At 48.8% G+C, this 23,741-nt stretch overlaps 3 protein-coding genes across 3 annotated transcripts in view; 2 read left to right on the top strand and 1 right to left on the bottom strand.

The window, feature by feature from the left end:
• Window positions 1-87: 87 nt before the first annotated feature.
• Window positions 88-2,915, top strand: LOC140362705 (tubulin alpha chain-like). The gene is made up of 4 exons (XM_072448861.1): window positions 88-209; window positions 1,339-1,561; window positions 1,667-1,815; window positions 1,884-2,915. Exons 1-4 carry the CDS (start codon window positions 207-209, stop codon window positions 2,859-2,861), a joined length of 1,353 nt encoding a protein of 450 aa, XP_072304962.1. The 5' UTR covers window positions 88-206; the 3' UTR covers window positions 2,862-2,915.
• Window positions 2,916-13,989: 11,074 nt separating this feature from the next.
• LOC140362704 (tubulin alpha-1B chain-like) lies at window positions 13,990-16,724 on the top strand. Its single transcript, XM_072448860.1, has 4 exons — window positions 13,990-14,168; window positions 15,184-15,406; window positions 15,512-15,660; window positions 15,729-16,724. Exons 1-4 carry the CDS (start codon window positions 14,166-14,168, stop codon window positions 16,704-16,706), a joined length of 1,353 nt encoding a protein of 450 aa, XP_072304961.1. The 5' UTR covers window positions 13,990-14,165; the 3' UTR covers window positions 16,707-16,724.
• Window positions 16,725-17,190: 466 nt separating this feature from the next.
• Window positions 17,191-23,741, bottom strand: part of jph2 (junctophilin 2) — a 29,633-nt gene continuing 23,082 nt past the window's right edge. The window contains exons 6-9 of the mRNA XM_072448847.1: window positions 22,644-23,150; window positions 22,208-22,584; window positions 20,364-20,459; window positions 17,191-19,885 (exon numbers count right to left, since the gene is read on the bottom strand). Coding sequence (XP_072304948.1) covers window positions 20,379-20,459; window positions 22,208-22,584; window positions 22,644-23,150 — 965 coding nt within the window. The 3' untranslated portion in view covers window positions 17,191-19,885; window positions 20,364-20,378. The remainder of the gene's footprint in view (window positions 19,886-20,363; window positions 20,460-22,207; window positions 22,585-22,643; window positions 23,151-23,741) is intronic.

Genomic DNA, 23,741 nt, shown 5'->3' with positions numbered 1-23,741 from the left:
AATGAGACAGGGGGCACGTGACTTCAGCAGCCAATCCGCTCCCGCGCCCGCTCTTGGCTGACGCACGCGGTATAAATACGCCCCACCCTCTCGCCATCTCCAGAGCTGATTCTTGCCTGAGACGCATCGAGGTCTCTGCTGTGAGAGTTTACTTCTGCTGCTCTTTTCTCCTCTCGTCTGCTGCTTCTCTTCTCTGTCGACCAATCATGGTGAGTATTTGTTCAAATATGTGGATATTTCATATAAATTCCCTCTTAAAGGAGCCGTTGTTGCCGGTTACGCACGTGGGACAATCACCAGTCCGGTCAGGTTCTTTCCTCCGGTCAGATTCTTTGGTTCATATTTAGGCCGCAGCAGCTGCTCTGAGGCTCTACAACTGTTTATATGCTCACATCTCACTTCACTGGCCTTTCTGCTTTTATCATCTTAAGCCTCATCGATTCTTGCACGATGACGCACTTTGACCGATTAGTGATGGTCAGTGCCTCTGGTCAGTGCCTCTGGTCAGTGCCTCTGGACACTGCGCGTAATGAAACCTCTACTTGCGTTTTGCCTCTTGTTGTTCTGACTATAAATAAAGCACATTTTTGATTCCTGGCTTATTGTAATTAAGACCCAACTATTTATCTAGGTTTTTATTTGCAGACAAGTCTTATCCTGGCACGTGAAGCATATTCCCTTTTTTAAAAATGACAGTACAATTTATTTTATATTCGTTTGGTTAAAAATGGCTCTTAAAGATTTGGATCAAATGATCTGGTGGCGTTTACTTATAAAAGCTCTACTTAACTTAATATAATGGCTTGTAACATGTGAGATGACTAAAGGTCAATTCATCTTTAGTCATTTGATGATCATGCTCTTGATCATATTTTGCTATGTTCTCATTACGTCACCGCCTACTTAAGTTTGGTCATGACTTGTACAAAGGTCTTGGTCAAGGTTTATTGTCCATCTGTAGTGACCGGTGGACGAGTTGGAACAGGCCAAAGCTGTTTCCCGCTCAGTCCCATAAATGCCATTATAAGATCTCCAATAGTTTCCAGATCCTCATATATTTCCTAAATCAATTTAAGCCTGCAGGCCTCACAAAAGATGTCATTTGTTGTCTAGGCTATGAAATAATCAACATTCATTACTAATTATGCAGAGTCTGTTTTACTTAAGTCACAATAACAAAGGAATTCAGCTCTGTTTTTTCACTATAAATTACTTAAATTAGTTAAAAGTGCTTTATTTAACAGGAAACAATGCATTATTATCAATTATTCCTAATGTATCTTGGACATACAGATGTCTGCATGAGAAGCTTAAAGACATGCATTTGTTTCCCCTCAGCGTGAGTGCATCTCAGTCCACGTGGGCCAGGCCGGAGTGCAGATTGGTAATGCCTGCTGGGAGCTGTACTGCCTGGAGCATGGGATCCAGCCTGATGGACAGATGCCCAGTGACAAAACCATCGGTGGAGGAGATGATTCCTTCAACACCTTCTTCAGCGAGACTGGGGCTGGGAAACACGTGCCCAGGGCCGTGTTTGTTGACCTGGAGCCCACTGTCATTGGTGCGGAACACATTAAACTATTACCAAAGTTCAGGAGTGTCTCAAAACTTGAAGGCTTTTCTTCTTCTGGTCGCACTTTGTTGAATGTAATTTTCTTCTCCACAGATGAGGTTCGCAGTGGAACTTACCGACAGCTGTTCCACCCCGAGCAGCTGATCACTGGGAAGGAGGACGCTGCAAACAACTACGCTCGTGGTCACTACACCATCGGCAAAGAGATCATTGACCTGGTGCTGGACAGGATCCGCAAACTGGTGCGAGCCGTCTCAAGGTGTGTGTGTGTGTCATTATGAGCTCCTCTTTAAACGGTGTGTCTCCACAGGCCGACCAGTGCACGGGGCTGCAGGGCTTCCTGGTGTTCCACAGCTTTGGAGGAGGCACCGGCTCTGGCTTCACCTCTCTGCTGATGGAGCGTCTCTCTGTCGACTACGGCAAGAAATCCAAGCTGGAGTTCTCCATCTACCCCGCCCCTCAGGTGTCCACTGCTGTGGTGGAGCCCTACAACTCCATCCTGACCACCCACACCACCCTAGAGCACTCCGACTGCGCCTTCATGGTCGACAACGAGGCCATCTACGACATCTGCCGCAGGAACCTGGACATCGAGCGTCCCTCATATACTAACCTCAACAGGCTCATCAGTCAGATCGTGTCCTCCATCACAGCCTCTCTGCGCTTTGATGGAGCCCTCAACGTGGATCTGACAGAGTTCCAGACCAACTTGGTGCCCTACCCTCGTATCCACTTCCCTCTGGCCACCTACGCCCCAGTCATCTCCGCTGAGAAGGCCTACCACGAGCAGCTCTCCGTGTCCGAGATCACAAACGCCTGCTTTGAACCAGCAAACCAGTTGGTGAAATGTGACCCTCGTCACGGCAAATACATGGCCTGTTGTCTGCTTTTCCGTGGAGATGTTGTGCCCAAAGACGTGAACGCCGCCATCGCCACCATCAAGACCAAACGCTCCATCCAGTTCGTGGACTGGTGTCCCACTGGGTTCAAGGTGGGCATCAACTACCAGCCGCCCACTGTGGTCCCTGGAGGAGACCTGGCCAAGGTGCAGAGGGCCGTGTGCATGCTGAGTAACACCACTGCTATAGCAGAGGCCTGGGCTCGGCTGGACCACAAGTTTGACCTGATGTACGCCAAGAGGGCCTTTGTGCACTGGTACGTGGGAGAGGGCATGGAGGAGGGTGAGTTCTCTGAGGCCCGCGAGGACATGGCCGCTCTGGAGAAGGATTATGAAGAGGTGGGAGCAGACAGTGTGGGAGATGAAGACGAGGAGGGGGAAGAGTATTAACATGCACTCCATCATTCCTGAAATCTTGAATAAAGTCATTCATCTGCTCAATTTCACTTGTGTATTTTGTTCTAGAGCAAAGGTCTAGACACTTCTTGACTCGTTATGGAAAATGTTATTGAGAAATTACTTCGGGCTGCTTTACTATGCAGCAAATTCTATTAAACATGGCTGAAGGCTACTTGTTTTTGTTCAAGGTTTCTTTGGGGCTTATAATGTCATCCAGGCCCTCCATGGCGGTCTCTGCTACATCACTAGCATGTTCAGGGACTTCATATTGGACATAGACACACCCATATACTGCACCTTACGCCAAGGAGAATTTATTTATTTATTTTTTTGACCAACGTAAACCCTGTTGTCCATGAAAGCATTTAGAACAATTGATTACAGAGGAAATGTTGCCAATGATCAAACTCGTATGTAAATGGTAACTGGGGAACTGGAATATAGTTAATCTGCTTTTATTCAGAAAGTACCACGTTCATAAAATGAAATGTGTGGAAAATGGACATCTCCCGTTCAAGTTATTATTGATTTGCACAATTACACTGGCTCTTTTTATAACAAAGACCAGTGAGGGAGTAATGGAAACTAATATGAATCTTAAATAACCTTAACACAAACGGCACACTAAAATCAATAAAATTACGGCACAATACGCCCTACATATAGGTCCAGGTTAGTCAAGTCTTTCGAATAAGTCCATTGAGTGTCATTTTTTCCATTTAACTGATGTCTGTCCCGACATTTGATTTTGTGGTCCTCCACTGGGATGTACTGAGCAAACCAAATTTAGAACAGATGATTTAATGATGAAAAATATTGGGGCTCTTTACGGTAGCCCAACATCAAGAATCAAAATGAATGGTCACTTCGCTTTGTACTTGGAACCATTGTCCCAATATATTAGACAAACAGTTTATGGTGTCTCAATTGATTTTATATATATATATATATATATATATATATATATAAATATGTTTTTAACACATTTAAACTAATAAGAATATAAGATAATTCTGAACAAATTATATTGTTTTTAGACACAAAAATATGTATGTACTTGGCTGATTGACAGGAGGGGGGCGGCTTCATGGACCAGCCTCCGCTGGACAGAACTTAAAAGTGCCTGCTATGCAGATGATGTTCTACTATATTTGACCAAAACAGACATTTCCATACCCAATGTGATTCATTTCCTTCAGGATATTTGTCCAAAGTCTGGAAACAAATTATAAATGGCAACTGGATAAATATTCGGGTGTGGTCTTCCATAAATAATTATCATTATCAATAATCTAAGGGAAAACCTACACTCCTCTTTTCTCCGCTCTAAAGAAAGACCTCAAAAAATGTAATCTTATCCCATACTTAAGTCTAAATCAAAGGATTTAAACTATAAAAATGAATGTTTTGCCCAGATTTCTCAATCTGTTTCAGACTCTTTCAATTTCCATACTCACGCGGCTGTTTGATGAGTGGAATAAAGCGATCTCAGGATTTGTATGGCAAGGCAGGAAACCTTGAATCCAATTTAAAACTACCCAAAAAAAATCAACAAGAAAAATGAGGTTGGGGTTTACCTGGTCTGAAATATGACTTTATTTCAGCTCAAATCAGAGCATTGCTGGTGTGACCCAGAATATGAAACTCAATGGAAAAATATCGAGATCAATGTTGTGCCGGGGGCTCCTGTGCAGGCCTTACTGGCAGATGGTAGACGTAGGAACTACAACAACGGAACACAATACGACAAACAAAATGCAAAAAAAAAAAAAACTCAGATGGTGGAGGAAAAAACCCCAAAACATTTTCTGAGTTAAAAAGGCTCTCCTGTACCTTCTTCCTACTCCTCCGGGGGGATCCCGAGGCGTTGCCAGGCCAGCCCAGAGACATAGTCCCTCCAGCGTGTCCTGGGTCTTCCCCAGGGCCTCTTCCCGGTGGGAAATCCGGAACAGATGCCCGAGCCACCTCAGCTGGAGGAGCAGTGGCTCTACTCCGAGCTCCTCCCGTGTGACTGAGCTCCTCAACCTATCTCTAAGGGAGCACCCAGCCATCCGGTGGAGGAATTTTGACCGCTTGTATCCACGATCTTGTCCTTTCGGGCATTACTCAAAACTCATGACCATAGGTGAGGGCTGGAACGTAGATTGACCGGTAAATAGAGAGCTTTGTCTTCGACTCAGCTCCTTCTTCACCACAACAGTCCCATGCAGCGACTGCATCACTGCAGCTGCTGCACCGATTCAACTGTCAATCTCAAGTTCCATCCTTCCCTCACTCGTGAACAAGACCCTGAGATACTTGAACTCCTTCACTTGGGGCAAGGACTCCCCACCCACCCAAAGTGGGCAAACCACCTTCCTCCGGTTGAGAACCATGGCCTCGGATTTGGAGGTGCTGATTCTCATCCCATCCTCGGCTGCAAACCGTCCCAGTGCATGCTGCAGGTCCGGGTTTGATGGAGCCATCAGGACAACATCGTCTGCAAACAGCAGAGATGAGATCCTGTGGTCCCCAAACCGGACCCCCTCCGACCCTCCGACCCCTGACCCTACCCTCCGACACCTGACCGCACCCTCCGACACCTGACTGCGCCTAGAAATTCTGTCCATAAAAACTATGAACAGAACCGGTGACAAAAGGCAGTCCTGGAGGAGTCCAACATGCACTGGGAACAGGTCTGACTTACTGCCAGCAATGCGAACACAGCTCCTGCTCCAGTCATACAGGGACGGGACAGCCCTGAGCAAAGGGCCCCGGACCCCATACTCCCGGAGCACCCCGCAAAGGACACCCCGAGGGACACGGTTAAACACCTTCTCCAGATCCACAAAGCACATGTGGACTGGCTGGGCAAACTCCCATGAACCCTCGAGCACCCGATGGAGGGTATAGAGCTGGTCCAGTGTTCCACCACTAGGACCAAAACCACTCTGCTCCTCCTGAATCCGAGGTTCAACTATCGGTCAGATTCTCCTCTCCAGCACCCTGGAATAGACCTTACCGGGGAGGCCTGAGGAGTGTGATCCCTCTGTAGTTGGAACACACCCTTCTTGAACAGAGGGATCACCACCCCGGTCTGCCAGTCCAGAAACACTGTCCCCGACCGCCACGCGATGTTACAGAGTCAACCAGCCAAGACAGTCCTATAATATCCAGAGACTTTAGGTACTCAGGGCGGATCTCACCCGCTCCACCCCCGGAGCCCTACCACTGAGGTGCTTACCAACAACCTCAGTGACTTCAGCTTGGGTGATGGACGAGTCAGCCTCTGAGTCCTCAGTCTCTGCTTCCTCTTCGGAAGACGTGACAGTGGGATTAAGGAGGTCCTCAAAGTATTCCTTTCACCGCCCAACGACATTCTCAGTCGAGGTCAGCAGGTCTCCACCCGCATCGTACACGGTGTTGGTGAAGCACTGGTTCCCCCTCCTGAAGCGCCGGACGGTTTGTCAGAATTTCTTTGGGGCCGACCAATAGTCCTCCTACATGGCCTAACCAAACTCCTCCCAGCACCGTGTTTTTGCCTTTGCGACTGCAGAAGCCTGGCCCACCGATACCTGTCAATGACCTCAGGAGTCCTACAAGCCAAAGAGGCCTGATAGGCCTCCTTCTTCAGCCTGACGACATCCCTTATTTCCTTTGCCCACCACCTGGTTCTGGAGTTGCTGCCGCACCGGAGACCTTGTGACCACAGCTCCGAGCAACCGCATTGACACACACTGGCCCACATTGGGCAAATACTCATGTCTCCAGTAAAGTCTACATATCTGTGTTCCTTCATTTCATCGGACATTGCTGCACCTGTCTATCACTCATCTCCTCCCTCACTCCTGGACTATCTACTGCGCTAGCCGCCAGCTAACAGCTGGTTTAACACCTGCTGAGGCCTGTCATGGCATTGCAGGGCCTACCTGCTGTGCAGAAAAGGTCTCGGGTAACCAACGTCATTCACTCCACCAGCTTCAACACCCGGTCCACTGCTGCTTTCTCACAACTCCCTGCCCACCAGCTTCTAGCTAACCAGCTTCCAGCCACTGCCAACATACTAACCGGATTACTCTCATCTGCTGTTACGTTCCATCTCCTCCTCGGACTATCACTCCCGCGTCTCCAGGCCACCGCTCCACCAACTTCTCGCCCACTCACCTACACTGCTGCTGACCTTCACCTCCTCAACCATAACCACCGTCTCCCAGCTGCTGCTGGGATCCTTCGCTGGCCCCGCTACATCCACCGGGGCTCTGGTCTCTCCCACAACCAACACTCCAACGATGGCTCACCTATCCCCTCACTCTGGACAAGTTACCCCCCGTCACCCCCACCTGCCACACTGCCAACCTCAGCAACCTCCGCCCCCCCACCCCTGCGCCCCCATCCATCTCAAATCACCTGTTATATCTGAACTGCTACTGGACAATAACATTGATCTGCTTCTCCTCTGTGAAACATGGCAATAGCCCCTGGACTTCTATGCTCTCAACCAAGCCACTCCATCCAACTACACTTACACTGCCAAACCCTGCCTCTCCGGGCGTGGGGGAGGTCTTGCTGTTATACATCAAAAATCTACATCCATCACTGAACTGAACCTCAACCTTCCATCCATCTCATCATTTGAATACCTCGCCTTCTCCCTCCCCAACTCTATCACCGCTATCCTAATCTATCGTCCCCCAAAGCCCCACCCCTCTATTCTCACTGAATTGTCTGAACTCCTCACCATCGCATCCTCTCTCTCTGCCCGCCTCCTACTCACTGGTGACTTCAACATCCACATTGACTGCCCCAACGCCCTACTGACGTCCTCTCTCTCCTGGACTGCTTCCTTCTCAACCAATACATTGACTTCCCCACCCATACCAAAGGCCACACTCTGGACTGGAGTCTGTTCCTCTCTCCTACCCATATCTAACCCCCACCCCCTCCCCTTCGCACTCTCTGATCATCTCTGCATCCTTTTCTCCGCCCCCCCTACCCTCGCCCAACAACCCCAAAAAACGCACCATTACCTCGTGAGTCAACCTCCTCACGCTCTCCCAGCTCATATCCTCTGCTTTACCCCCTGACTCCGCCCCCTCTTCCCCCGACCACTATGCTGCCATGCTCAACACCATTCTCTCCGACTCCCTAGCCCCCTGGAAAACCTCCTCTGTCTCATACATCCACCCCGCCCCCTGGTACACCTCTGAACTCCACACCATGAAGCAGACTGGCCGCCAACTCGAACGACTCCTCAAAAGAACCCGCCTCACCGTCCATGCCGAAGCCTTCAAACTACACATCTCCTCCTACCATGATGCTCTCCAAGCCGCCAAATCTGCCCACCTCTCCACCCTAATCAATAGCTCTCACCGGAGCCCCCGCACCCTGTTCTCCACCGTCAACAAGCTGCTCCAGCCACCGGACATCACTCTTTCCTCCTTGCCTTCAATGACAACATTTCCAAAATCAACAGCTCCCTGACTGCCGTCTCCATCAACTCTATCATGTTTACGCTAGAGACTGAGGCATGTGCGCGTGCCGCGCGGAAGTGCCACACACGCCGTGTTTTCCGTGTTTACGTCTTAAAACTGCATCTACAGACATCTGTGACAAAAGGTACGTCCAAAACGACTCAGAATGAGCTGCTCAACTGTTCGCTGCTTTATTCGTGTTGAAAGCGGCTGATTTCGTATTAATCCGAGCCGAGACATGTGATCTGTCAAACCCGGTGCTACGTTACAAACAAACAAACAAACACGCAGTTTTTTTTAGTTTATTACTTGCATGAGGCTAACGCTAGGCATTAAGTATCGCTTAACTTCTAACTTATCCTTAACAAAAGTGGAAATAAAGTGTGTTTACTTAATTAATTCAGTTGTAAATGTGTATTTAAAATATGTATCCATATAGTCAATGTTAAAAATTTCTATTTTGGACATTTAAAAAAAACAAAAACACGGTCATGTCAAATAGCCCCCCCTATAAATTGTACCACCAGCCGCCACTGATCTCTACCCTCAGTGTCCTCTGAAATGCCAAAAATCCGCAAATCATCTGCATTCTCGGTTCTCCAGGTTGTCCAGTTTGTCTGTCCAAACACGTACCTGGTTTGTCAATTCTGCCACTCAGAGACTGCCTCCTCGACCTCTGTGGTCCAAGTGTCCAGTTTGCCATTCTAGGATTTCAAATAATGAATTTCAACCAGGGCCATGTCTATCTTTGGGTCCATTGTCTTTGTAATCTTGTCAGCTAGCTCCGAGCGAGCCCACCAGCCCCCCCCCGCGCCCTCCGGCCGCGCTAAAGTACGGCGTGTCGTCGGTACACGTTTATGTACACGTTTATATGAAAGAGGAACTTCACGAACGATCGGGACACGCACTGGAATCGCTTTAAATTAACTTGTTTTGACTTTATTCGGCTGGATTGAGTGTTTTCGTCGTGTTGTTGCGATGTGTCTTGGCTCTGAGTCCCCCGGCTCCGGCCCCGCCCCCCGCCCGGCGCCGTACCGCGTTTACACAAAGGAGGAACTCATGAAACTGCGGAGAACAGTCGTCTTACCCGGAGATCGTCACGTTATCCCGGCGGACATCCTAAGGAAAACGCAACGAGGCAGACGGGCTGGACGTAAACTCCGAGAGAAGAGAGGGACAAACAGGAAGTCGGTTCCCGCAGTAGTCATGGGTAACGTGAGGTCCCTTCAAAATAAAATGACGGAAATAGCGAGCCTCATGCGGTCCCAGAGGATTTATAGGGACAGCAGCGTCTTGATTTTCACAGAGACCTGGTTGACAGCAGAAATGCCAGACTCTATTGTAGGTTTGGACAATTTTCATCTGCTGCGGGCGGACAGAACGAGAGAATGCTTGAAGAAAAGAGGTGGAGGTCTGGCGGTGTATGTGAACACGAGCTGGTCCAAACCCGAACACTGCACAGTGAGGGAGCAGCTATGTAACAGGGATGTTGAACTATTGGCTATTGGCATGAGGCCATATTATCTGCCCCGGGAGTTCTCACATGTGATTTTGATCGCAGTCTATGTGGCCCCGTCTGCCAATGCTGAAGATGCTTGTGAAGCACTGCTCTCCTGCACTTGTAGGCTGCAAACACAGCATCCACAGGCTCTCTTCCTCATCTCTGGTGACCGCACTTCTCCCTCTTCTGTTCTACCAACATACACCCAGTATGTTACCTGCCCCACCAGAGAGAATAGAACATTGGACTTGTTTTTTGCCAACACCAAGGAGGCTTATTCTTCTTCCCCCCTCCCTCCCCTGGGCAGCTCGGACCACAACCTTGTACATCTGAGGCCTGTGTATGAACCCATCGTGCGCAGGCAGCCTGTGGTGTCCCGTGAGGTGGGGATGTGGTCTGCTGAGAGCGAGGAGGCTCTGAGGGACTGCTTCAGCACCACTGTCTGGACTGAGCTTTATGACCCACATGGGGAGGACATCAACACCATCACAGAGTGCATCACGGACTACATCAACTTCTGTTTTGAGAACATTGTTCCCTCCCGGACGGTGCGGTGTTTTCCAAACAACAAGCCATGGATTAACCGTGAACTGAAGGCTCTGCTGAAGGAGAAGAAGAGAGCCTTCAGGTCAGGGAACAAGGAGGAGCTGAGGACTGTGCAGAAGGAGCTGAGGAGGAAGATCAGGCAGGCTGAGGCCGGCTACAAGAGGAGGATGGAGGAGCAGCTGCAGCGAAAGAACATTCAGGGAGTGTGGAGGAGCCTGAAAACCATCTCGGGCTTCAAAATCCCCCCTGCCCAGACAGAGGGGGATCTACAGTGGGTGAATGATTTAAATGCTCACTTCTTGAGGTTTGATCGGTCACCCGCCCCTCCCCCTGCACAGCTGCATGCTCCCTCTTCCACAGCTGGACAATGCCCTGCATCTGTTCCTCTTCGCTTATCTGCCCCGGACCATCAGCTCCCCACTTCGCCTGGACTCACCCATCCCCCCAGCACACAGTCCCCCTGCCAACCACTGACTGTCACAGCAGCACAGGTGAGGAGTGAGCTGAAGAGGATTAAAGTGAGGAAGGCAGCAGGACCTGATGGCATCAGCCCCAGGCTCCTTAAGTCCTGCGCAGATGAACTGTGTGGAGTTATGGAGCATGTCTTCAACATGAGCCTGAAGCTGAGGGTGGTACCACAGGTCTGGAAGACCTCCTGTCTGGTACCTGTGCCTAAGACACCGCGCCCCAAAGACCTCAACAGCTTCAGGCCAGTGGCTCTCACGTCCCACCTGATGAAGACACTGGAGCGGCTAGTCCTGGACCACCTCCGCTCCACCGTGAGCTCAGCCATGGACCCGCTGCAGTTTGCATATCGGTCTGGCATCGGAGTGGAGGACGCCGTCATCTCCCTGCTGCTCGCTCTCTCTCTCACCTGGAAAAGCCTGGCAGCTCTGTGAGGATTCTGTTCTTCGATCTTTCCAGCGCCTTCAACACCATCCAGCCGCTGCTCCTGAGGGACAAGCTGGAGACGGCTGGTGTGGAGTATGACCTGGCAGAGTGGATCCTGGACTACCTCACAGACCGACCCCAGTTTGTGAGAGCCCGGAACTGTGTGTCTGACACTCGGACCTCGCGCCCTTTCTCTTCACCCTTTACACTGCAGACTTCAGACATGACACAGACAGCTGTGTCCTGCAGAAGTTCTCTGACGATTCTGCCATCATCGGACTCATCACGGACGACAATGACGCGGAGTACAGAGGACTGGCGCAGGACTTTGTGGACTGGTGTCAGCGGAACCACCTCCTCATCAACGCGGGGAAGACCAAGGAGATGGTGGTGGATTTCCGCAGACGCCACCCCACTGCCCCCTCACCAGTGAACATCCAGGGACGGGACATTGAGAGAGTGGACTCATACAAGTACCTGGGTGTTCATCTGAACCACAAACTGGACTGGACTCATAACACAGACGCACTGTACAGGAAGAGCCAGAGTCGGCTCTACCTCCTGAGGAGACTCAGGTCTTTTGGAGTGACAGGGCCACTCCTGAAGACCTTCTACGACTCTGTGGTGGCATCAGCTCCTGTACGGTGTGGCCTGCTGGAGCAGCAGCATCACAGAGAGGGAGAGGAGGAAGCTGGACAGAGTCATCAAGAAGTCCAGCTCCGTCCTGGGCTGTGCTCTGGACTCGGTGCAGGAGGTGGGGGACAGAAGGGTCCTGGCTAGATTCACATCTATGCTGGACCATGAGTGTCACCCCCTGCAGGACACTCTCTCCGCTCTGGAGAGCAGCTTCAGTGAGAGACTGATCCACCCTCGATGTGTGAAGGAAAGGTTCCGTAGGTCTTTCCTTCCTGCTGCTGTCAGACTTTATAACAAAAACTGTTAGTACTGAACACTCGCAATACTGACCTAACCATGTGCAATTCTGTCATATGTGCAATTGCTGTTGGAATTCATGTGCAATTCATGTGCAATTACTATGAAATTCATTACTATGAAATTCATTACTATGAATTACTATGAAATTCATGTGCAATCTATGTGCTGTCGTGACACATATTCATGTGCAATTACTGTTGTGATCACATGCAATGGTATTTATGTATTTATTTATTCATTTGTCTATGGGAGTTTTTATTTATTTATAGGAGATCTTCTACTGAAAGTGTTTTTCAGACTTCCTATAGGTGATCTGTTCTTCTGTATCTACCTCTGTATCTACCTGCGTTGCACCAATGAAATTTCCCCATGTGGGACAATAAAGGAATATCTTATCTTATCTTAATAATATACCGTAAATCCACCATAATCACCGGGTCTATCTTGCTCTGGGACTTCTCCACCATTGCATCCGATCCGGAGCGGGAGAGGACATGGGAGGTGGCTAGAGGCGGAGCCTGGGCATGTGGCGGCTGGTGCAGATGCGGCGTATGACCCGGAGTCTGGACACGCAGGGATTACCGCCAGCCCCTAGCTTTGGTGTAGCAAGGCCAGCCTGGTTCTTGTTGGCATTTTCTTCATGCATTTCTTGCCATTTTCCCGAAATAAGTGTCCAAGCTCATTTTATGTCTGCTCCCATGTAGAACTATTGAGTCTTCCCAGGTGAACCTGTGATAAATATGGATAAGACCCCATTACACCCTGACATCAATTTTCTGAAAGTTATCTCTATTTCGCTGCCCATTTTTACAGTACATTTGAAATCCATGTTAATCCATGTAAAAATACATACATATTCATACATATATATACATACAGGAAAGTCACAGCCCCCCCTCACCATCTCAGACTCCCCCATCTCCACTGTGGACTCCCTCCGCTCTCTCTGCACCACCATCACCCGGGACCTCAAGTGGGAGCCCACCATCAGCTCCCTCATCAAGAAGGCCCAGCAGAGGATGTACTTCCTGAGTCCATCCTCACCTCCTCCATCACCGTGTGGTACTCTGGAGCCACAGCCAGGGACAAACAGAGACTACAGTGCATTGTGCACTCTGCTGAGAAGGTGATCGGCTGCAGACTTCCATCTCTGCAGGACCTGTACGTCTCCAGGGATCTGGGACGAGCAGGTCGGATCACAGCCGACCCTTCTCACCCTGGACACCGACTATTTGAGCCACTCCCCTCAGTCAGGAGGCTACGGTCCATTTGGACAAGAACAGTTTCTTTCCCTCTGCCGTTGGACTCATGAACACAGCCTAAGCATCTTGCACTCACTGCACTGTTCACTTTTATTGCACGACATATTTTACTTATGTATATATCATGCCTATTCCTAACATTATTTTAATTTTACTTACCTATTTTTTTAATATATCTGGTAGCTATTCATTGTCTATTATTTTGTATTCATTGTTCAATGTTTTGTTGTTTGTGGGCAATAAACTCTATTCTGATTCTGATTATATATATATATATATATATATATACATATATATATATATATATATATATATACATATGTATATATGTATATAAATATATATATATACATATACACATACATGTATATCATCTCTTTTGGGTTTAGTGCGTGACATTTGCCGCAGACTCGCGCTCCCTTCTTCTGCTGCTGCTGCTGCGCTCTTTGTCTACAAAGATGCTTCATTTTGTCGCGTCATAAATTTGATTTTGGAGCTTGTCCAATGAGACAGGGGGCACGTGACTTCAGCAGCCAATCCGCTCCCGCGCCCGCTCTTGGCTGACGCACGCGGTATAAATACGCCCCACCCTCTCGCCATCTCCAGAGTTGATTCTTGCCTGAGACGCATCGAGGTCTCTGCTGTGAGAGTTTACTTCTGCTGCTCCTTTCTCCTCTCGTCTGCTGCTTCTCTTCTCTGTCGACCAATCATGGTGAGTATTTGTTCAAATATGTGGATATTTCATATAAATTCCCTCTTAAAGGAGCCGTTGTTGCCGGTTACGCACGTGGGACAATCACCAGTCCGGTCAGGTTCTTTCCTCCGGTCAGATTCTTTGGTTCATATTTAGGCCGCAGCAGCTGCTCTGAGGCTCTACAACTGTTTATATGCTCACATCTCACTTCACTGGCCTTTCTGCTTTTATCATCTTAAGCCTCATCGATTCTTGCACGATGACGCACTTTGACCGATTAGTGATGGTCAGTGCCTCTGGTCAGTGCCTCTGGTCAGTGCCTCTGGACACTGCGTGTAAGGGCACGTTTGCAGTTAGTCCTGATAAATTATATTTGTTCATGGATCCTCAGATATTTCCTGGATGCTTTAACCTTGAAAATCCAGAGCAGGTTCTGGGCCTTGTCTGTGGCATGATGCGCCCTGAGATCTGAAGAACTGGTATTGAAATTAAATGCTAATTTTAACAAGTGTTTCATTCAAAATAAATCTCATAAATAAGACAAACTTTAGGTTTAATTGCAGACACTGACTAAAGAACTAAATTATTTTTCATTAAATATCTAAGCTGTTGGTTTAGAAAATTAAATTTTATCTTTACAACATTATGGAACAGTCAATATTCAGTGTTCATTCTGAATTTTTTTTTTTTATTATTATTATTGTTATTACTATTTATTTGTATTTTTCATATTTTTTTTGCCTCAATCAAAATGTAAATCGGAATTATTTGAGCTCAAATGTCACGCTAGGTGTTTTCACTGAGTTTATTTTAATCTCTTTGCAGAGTGATGGCCAAGAAGCAGCAAAAACAATATTTTTGCATCTATAATTTCAAGAATTTGATTCGATGCAAATTACACAGGTTGTTTTGACAAAAAAAATCTAATGGACAAATGATCCATCATGCCTCCTTGAGGAGCTGCTACTCTTGCATTAAGACCTCACATCTACAACTTTAGCAGAAATACAAATGTGCATTTGTTTCCCCTCAGCGTGAGTGCATCTCAGTCCACGTGGGCCAGGCCGGAGTGCAGATTGGTAATGCCTGCTGGGAGCTGTACTGCCTGGAGCATGGGATCCAGCCTGATGGACAGATGCCCAGTGACAAAACCATCGGTGGAGGAGATGATTCCTTCAACACCTTCTTCAGCGAGACTGGGGCTGGGAAACACGTGCCCAGGGCCGTGTTTGTTGACCTGGAGCCCACTGTCATTGGTGCGGAACACATTAAACTATTACCAAAGTTCAGGAGTGTCTCAAAACTTAAAGGCTTTTCTTCTTCTGGTCGCACTTTGTTGAATCTAATTTTCTTCTCCACAGATGAGGTTCGCAGTGGAACTTACCGACAGCTGTTCCACCCCGAGCAGCTGATCACTGGGAAGGAGGACGCTGCCAACAACTATGCTCGCGGTCACTACACCATCGGCAAAGAGATCATTGACCTGGTGCTGGACAGGATCCGCAAACTGGTGCGAGCCGTCTGAAGGTGTGTGTGTGTCTCATTATGAGCTCCTCTTTAAACGGTGTGTCTCCACAGGCCGACCAGTGCACGGGGCTGCAGGGCTTCCTGGTGTTCCACAGCTTTGGAGGAGGCACCGGCTCTGGCTTCACCTCTCTGCTGATGGAGCGTCTCTCTGTCGACTACGGCAAGAAGTCCAAGCTGGAGTTCTCCATCTACCCCGCCCCTCAGGTGTCCACTGCTGTGGTGGAGCCCTACAACTCCATCCTGACCACCCACACCACCCTTGAGCACTCCGACTGCGCCTTCATGGTCGACAACGAGGCCATCTACGACATCTGCCGCAGGAACCTGGACATCGAGCGTCCCTCATATACTAACCTCAACAGGCTCATCAGTCAGATCGTGTCCTCCATCACAGCCTCTCTGCGCTTTGATGGAGCCCTCAACGTGGATCTGACAGAGTTCCAGACCAACTTGGTGCCCTACCCTCGTATCCACTTCCCTCTGGCCACCTACGCCCCAGTCATCTCCGCTGAGAAGGCCTACCACGAGCAGCTCTCCGTGGCTGAGATCACCAACTCCTGCTTTGAACCAGCAAACCAGTTGGTGAAATGTGACCCTCGTCACGGCAAATACATGGCCTGTTGTCTACTTTTCCGTGGAGACGTCGTGCCCAAAGACGTGAACGCCGCCATCGCCACCATCAAGACCAAACGCTCCATCCAGTTCGTGGACTGGTGTCCCACTGGGTTCAAGGTGGGCATCAACTACCAGCCGCCCACTGTGGTCCCTGGAGGAGACCTGGCCAAGGTGCAGAGGGCCGTGTGCATGCTGAGCAACACCACTGCTATAGCAGAGGCCTGGGCTCGGCTGGACCACAAGTTTGACCTGATGTACGCCAAGAGGGCCTTTGTGCACTGGTACGTGGGAGAGGGCATGGAGGAGGGTGAGTTCTCTGAGGCCCGTGAGGACATGGCCGCTCTGGAGAAGGATTATGAAGAGGTGGGAGCAGACAGTGTGGGAGATGAAGATGAGGAGGGGGAAGAGTATTAACATGCACTCCATCATTCCTTTAAAAAAATCTTGAATAAAGTCATTTTAACTGCTCAATTTCTGTTTCCTGTGTATATTTCTCTTCTAGAGCAGGGGTGTCCAAACTATGGCCTGGGGACCAAATGTGGCCCCCGAGGCCTTCAGCAGGTCTGACGCGTGGCCTGGCCTGTAATCATAACCTTTAATGTGGTACAGACTCAAGTCTAGACATATGCAGTAACTGTTATGGGCACCAGATGGCCCTAGGGAGTAAAGCTTTGGGGCTGTTGGAGCAGCATTTGTTATGACTTTAATAAAACCAAACTGAACGCTACATTAACACTTAATCAGTCACTAACACTTTTCAAACTTAACTTGACTATTCTTGATCAGACTGATTGATCTCATAAAACTGAAGTTGATGCTACACAAACTGAATTGGGACCAAACCAGTTGTAACCGTGACAACCTGGCGTGCTTCGCTGAGGTCAACAAAGAGCCCCAGATTTAGATCAACATCTTTTTATTTGTTCACAGGTCGACCAAACGTAACTCGCTGTAAGACTTGCAGTTAAGAATCGTACTTTATTTTCCAGGGAATCGACAAAATTCTCATCCGTCAATGTCGTTTTTTACAGTTTTCGCCCCACGATAAAGTCGATATAGCTAAGCGTGGAGTCTAAGGACGTAGAACCCTAACTTTTACTCCTGAAACGTGCTGTAATCGTTAAATGTTCTGCCAAACAGAGCAAACGTCTTCATTTCTCTGCAACTAACGGTTATTTAAATATCCGGATGAAATATGTGTTTTTATCCATTTATCTACCTTTGAGATGGAGAATATTCACAACTGTTGTGTATTATTGAAGAAAATCAAACGGGTTTTGATTTTGGTACATTTTGATTGAATAATGTCACTGTCTTTGTAGTAAAAAGGTATTTTCGAGCACGTTTTGGAGTTTTCACAATCCAGATTATACTATTACGACCATCAAAATACAATTATGATCCTTTTCTATAGTTGAACTGTCACCATTAGTTACATAACTGTTGCTGGTGTTTGCGTAATGCTGTCGAAAATGTTTAAAATGTACAAATACTTGAGATATTACAGAATCTACACATCGTGGTTGTCACATTTCACCATCTCTTGAAAAAAGTGTATTCTACTTGTCGGTGGTGACTGATGTGTCATGCACATAAATAAATTACAAAACATTCAACGTGAGTGCCCTGCATACAAAAGGTGGCCGCGGGCCCAGAAGGGATGCCGGGGTGTGAAGACTGCGTCCAGCATTGAGTTTGAAACATAAATAAAATCATGAAACATCCAAAAAAGCCATTCACAAATGTACAAGCTCAGCCTCAGGCGTACAGGGCCCTCCGCTCACAAGCGCCACCTCCTGGAGAGCGCAGGGGCGGCAGAGACGTTTATCCTCTGTTTTACCCTCTGTATTTAACTCAAGTCAAGATGGACTTTAAAAATCTAGAGCAGCTAGTCCTGGTTTAGTCCTGGTTTGGACCTGGTTTATCCCTGTTTAAGTCCTGGTTTAGTTCTGGTTTAGTCCTGGTTTATCCCTGGTTAAGTCCTGGTTTAGTCCTGGTTTAGCCCTAGTTTAGCCCTGGTTTAGTCCTGGTTCAGCCCTGGTTTAGTCCTGGTTTAGCTCTAGTTTAGCCCTGGTTTAGTCCTGGTTCAGTCCTGGTTTGGTCCTGGTTCAGTCTTGGTTAAGCCCTGGTTTACTCTTGGTTTAACCCTAGTTTGGCCCTGGTTTAACCCTAGTTCAGCCCATAACTATTTGCTGCATCAGCGGAGCAGTAGGTAAAGTAAACAGTGGGTGAAGCACATCTGAACGGAGAGCTCTGTTTGACCTCTTGGGCACGAGACAGGCACACGGGGCACAGGTGGGCACGTTTACAGTTACATCTACACGAGAGGTCACTATAGCAACAGACTACCTCCGTAATACAGTACAATCAGCACAGTGTCGTCATCACAGGAGAATGATCGTAGTGACAAAAACAAACAGGTGAAAATGAAACGTTTCACAGTGAAGATCACAACAGTGCGAACGACAGACGGCGCCGGTTTAAAGGGCCCGATCCGTGAGTTTGGACGCGCAAACAGGACTGACCTTGCCACACACAATGTTCCCGCTGCACTCGTGAACCCGTGACCGCTGCATTAAGGCTGAATCTGCTGCTGGAACGGGACCTTTACCCTCTCCTTCTGTACAATCCAAATACTTCAGTTTTAAGGCGTGTCCGTGTGTCGACGAGTGAGGTACAACGTAAACGCAGTTCTTCTGATGTACAGTATCCGCCTACAGTTTCTTTTGTCCCTCTCGACAGCGACAGATTTTATATTTCAGTCTGAATTTATTGTAAAGAGTATTTGTCTTGACTCGAGACAGCAGGTACAGGCCCTTTAAACCTTCATAAAACATACGCATGGATGTTAAAATTATTACTGTTACTCAAATAAATATATATTGTCAGATGAGCGTAAAAGATGAGCTTTAATTTGCCTATCGCAAGTGTTTAAATGCATATTTAACACTTCATAATTTAACATTTTTCCTTCTTCTTTAAAGTAAAATCATAAATAGCGTGATTTAAACGTTAAGCATTTCACATATTTTTGTAACAAGTCTTTTATGTTTTTCATACAAATGGCGACTGTTTTCCAGCAGGGGGCGCGTGGACGCAGTTTAAACAACGCTAAAAAAAACAAACCGGTTACCACCCCGTGACATCAGCAGGTGCTCTGAGACGGACAGACAAAGGGCAGAATTACAGCGCGACGCGGGATGTTTGCGACTCGGTCAAAAGTCCCCGCGGAACATGGAAAACAACATCACACGGGACGTAACGACACACTCCCACACTCTTCACACGTGTGCTGCTAAATAATCCTGTTTAAGGCATTTGGGTGAGAATATTCAGTCAGTACATAAGCAACATCCGCACGGTTTTCCCTCCGTCAACGTGGACCGCTCCCTCCATCACAGACGTTCTCTCCCTCCACCGTCCCGACTTTAACACACTTGTTTGTCCTGAATTGTCCCAGTTTCTCTCTCTCCCCCCTTTTTCCGGGCCGAGTCTCAGAGTTTCGTCACTGAACTCGAAGCCCCGGCGGCGGTCTGCAGGAGGCCCAAGCGTTTTCTGGTCCTGTGAGGCGGCGCCAACGTGCCACTGCCAACCTGCAACGAGCGACGCGTCAGTTTACGTGGGTAATTCATCTATGACACAACACGTATAACTGGGACCGCAAAGAACCATTATTTTAGTAGTTTTGCACATTGAGATAATAGATTATCAACTAAATACAAGTTGAAATATGGCAACTGAAAGCTTCTAGATGGAGAATATTTACAACATTTTGATGTATTAATGCCATTCTTCCCGATCATCCCTCTCCAGGTGTCACTGTCATTGCCCATGTGGGCGTTGAAGTCCCCCAGTAGAACAGCGGAGTCCCCGGTCGGTGCAGTGGCCAGTACCCCTCCCAAGGACTCCAGGAAGAAGGCCTGGTACTCTGCACTGCTGACACAACAGTGACTGCCGCCCAGATCTCTGCACACGCCCCCCTATTCCACTGTTCTTATTATTATAGTTATTATATATTGTATTTAAATTACTTTTATTACACTTACACTATGATACTCGCCGATTTCTCACCTGAAGTGAAGTACCTCAAGACAGGATGTGGACGAAGAGAATGGCCAGACCGATGTTCAAGAGGATCACCATGGAGATCAGGACGGTGTTTGGACCCTGACAAGTACAAGAGACACTCGGGTTATACTCAGGACGCAGGAGGTCGGACCCACAGCAGGAGGTCGGACCCACAACATGAGGTCTGACCCAGAGAAGGAGGTCTGACCCAGAGAAGGAGGTCTGACCCAGAGCAAGAGGTCTGACCCACAACATGAGGTCTGACCCAGAGAAGGAGGTCTGACCCAGAGCAGGAGGTCTGACCCACAACATGAGGTCTGACCCAGAGCAGGAGGTCTGACCCAGAGCAGGAGGTCGGACCCACAACATGAGGTCTGACCCAGAGCAAGAGGTCCGACCCAGAGCAGGAGGTTTGACCCAGAGCAGGAGGTTTGACCCACAGCAGGAGGTCTGACCCACAGCAGGAGGTCTGACCCAGAGCAAGAGGTCTGACCCACAGCAGGAGGTCTGACCCACAGCAGGAGGTCTGACCCAGAGCAAGAGGTCTGACCCACAGCAGGAGGTCTGACCCACAGCAGGAGGTCTGACCCAGAGCAAAAGGTCTGACCCACAGCAGGAGGTCTGACCCAGAGCATGAGGTCCGACCCAGAGCAGGAGGTTTGACCCAGAGCAGGAGGTTTGACCCACAGCAGGAGGTCTGACCCACAGCAGGAGGTCTGACCCAGAGCAAGAGGTCTGACCCACAGCAGGAGGTCTGACCCACAGCAGGAGGTCTGACCCAGAGCAAAAGGTCTGACCCACAGCAGGAGGTCTGACCCAGAGCATGAGGTCCGACCCAGAGCAGGAGGTTTGACCCAGAGCAGGAGGTTTGACCCACAGCAGGAGGTCTGACCCACAGCAGGAGGTCTGACCCACAGCAGGAGGTCTGACCCAGAGCAAGAGGTCTGACCCACAGCAGGAGGTCTGACCCACAGCAGGAGGTCTGACCCACAGCAGGAGGTCTGACCCAGAGCAAGAGGTCTGACCCAGAACAAGAGGTCTGACCCACAGCAGGAGGTCTGACCCACAGCAGGAGGTCTGACCCACAACAGGAGGTCTGACCCACAGCAGGAGGTCTGACCCACAGCAGGAGGTCTGACCCACAACAGGAGGTCTGACCCACAGCAGTGTTTTGTTTTCTCCGTGAAAGAAAAACATGAACCGGCTTTTGACGTCGGTTCCATGTTTAATGAGATAATTACTACCTTAATTTAGTGATTTAACAGCGCTGCGTCGACTTTGTAAATGAGATATAACATCTTTACGTCTTTAATGGTTCAGAGACATAAAAAAGACCCTGCGGTATTAAAAAGATTCAAAATGTTGATGGCGGCGACATTTGTGGGCGGTGCTTTCACGCCAAAGGGGCGTGTCTGTTCGGCCCGAGCGAGGGGTGTGTGGTTTCAGGTTCAATTACAAATACAAACCTCTTTTCAAACCATTAACAAGAACGAGTCTACACGTACTTTGAGTCTGTCCAAGAAAACAAAACTAAATTCAAATCTCCAACGATGAAAAATGTGCCAAAGCTGCTGGTGTTTTACCGGTAAAACGTTATGTACTGTGCCTTTAAGGAACCAAACGTAATATTATTCAGTGTTCTCTTCTGTTTTTCTCTCCGTCCTGATGATGGATGTATATTTTGTTCAGTTGAATTTGACTTTGATAATAATAAAACCACAGGGGGCAGCACATACTCCATTTTCAGTGTTTTAAGACCACAAAGCTGTAAAATGAATGGTAAAAACAAAGAAAGAACAAGGAACAGAAGAGAATCCTTCACTTTTCCCACACCTCCCGACACGTACCTCCAGATCCAGAGCGTCCGCCGCCTCCTCTTTGCTCTGACTCGCTCCTGTGGCTCTCAGTCTGTTTTCAGCTTTAGCTTCGGGTTTGACCGCCGCCGGTTTGGCCACAGCGGGTTTGACCTCCGCGGGTTTGACCCCCGCGGGTTTGGGCTCGGGCGTTTTGGCCTCTAGTCGGGTTCTGGGGGCGGGACTCGGCTGCCTCTTGGCCGCTGACCTCGACTCGGCTCTGCTGGACGGTCTGCTCGCCTCCCTGGACTCCACTTTGGACACGGACGGCGCCCTCTCCTGGACCGAAGGGGCTCTCTCAGGCTTGGGCTCTGGAGTCACGGCTTTGGCGGAAGTTTTGGACGTGGGGCGCGGCGCTGGTTCCTCTGCGTCTGAAAGTAAATGTAACTGAGTAAATGTGACTGAGTAAATGTGACTAGACTCTACCAACCTCTCGATATTAGGCTGTTTCTTGTCGTAGCGTCACATTCTTTCGCGTTTTCTAATTTCTGAAGAGGTTGGATTTCCAGATCTTGCTCGATTTTGTCACTTTGTCGGCTTGGGGCACGGGGCGGTTCGGGGGCGGGTTCGGGCGCGGGCTCGAGTTCGGAGGCAGGTTCAGGCGCGGGCTCGGGTGCAGGTTCGGGGGCGGACGGCGTAGTTGGGCGACTGCTCGACCTGCTGCTGTTGGACTTTGCGCTCCCTCGTCCCTCGGTCCAGGATCCGGGGCTGAGGAGCTTGTCGTCCCGGGCCGCGGCGGTGATGCCGGGGCTGGGCGAAGGCGTGCGGGCGGGCGAAGACTCGGGCAGCAGGTGGTCCAGCTCGTTGGGGACGGGGCTCTCCGGTGGCGTGGGTAAAGGCTCCTCTTCGGCCAGCAGCGGCTCGTGTATCGTCGTGTCGGCGATCTCGCTGCCCTCCAGCGCCTCCTGCAGGGCGCGCTTCTTCAGGTACTCGGGGCCTGGGGGACGAGACAAAACATTGTGTGGAGTTAAAATCTATGACACTTGTAGATCAATGTTTCATGTTTTTGGACATTTTAAATCACATTAATTTAGGACAGTGGCAGTGGGCGTGGCTCTGGGATCGGTGAAAGTCGGCGTAACATCGTCTTGAATGCAAAAGAATAAAGGTGACTCAAACTTGTATAAATCACTCTAAATACAAACTTTGAGAGGGTAAATGAGAAGGGAAAACAGTTAAAACATGGTTAAAAGCTCAAATGACCAAATCAAGTTTAATGAGCTTTAATCTTGTTACAAAGATGTTTCTTCGTCATTTGCTCAAAGTTGTGTTTTGATCTGAGCATGTTTGAGTTAATCCTGTTTTCTGTCCTGCAACTGAGACTCGGGTGCTCGGAGAAGTCTTCTTTTCACCTACCCCCTAGCCCCGCCTTCCCCACACTTCCCTGTGTGATTGTTTGAACAATTAAGACTCAATTAAGAGTGAAGTGACTGAGTAAATGTGTCTGTGTGGGTCTACATGGGTCAACATGGGTCAGTGTTGGTCTGTGTGGGTCGGTGTGAGACTATGTTGGTCTGTGTGGGTCAGT

Source organism: Eucyclogobius newberryi, unplaced genomic scaffold, assembly GCF_026437365.1.
Source record: "Eucyclogobius newberryi isolate DKJ021-1_F unplaced genomic scaffold, fEucNew1.0.hap1 SCAF_17, whole genome shotgun sequence".
Classification (NCBI taxonomy): domain Eukaryota; kingdom Metazoa; phylum Chordata; class Actinopteri; order Gobiiformes; family Gobiidae; genus Eucyclogobius; species Eucyclogobius newberryi.
The sequence above is the reverse complement of the archived record's forward strand: the minus strand, read 5'-3'. Positions and strand labels throughout refer to the sequence as shown.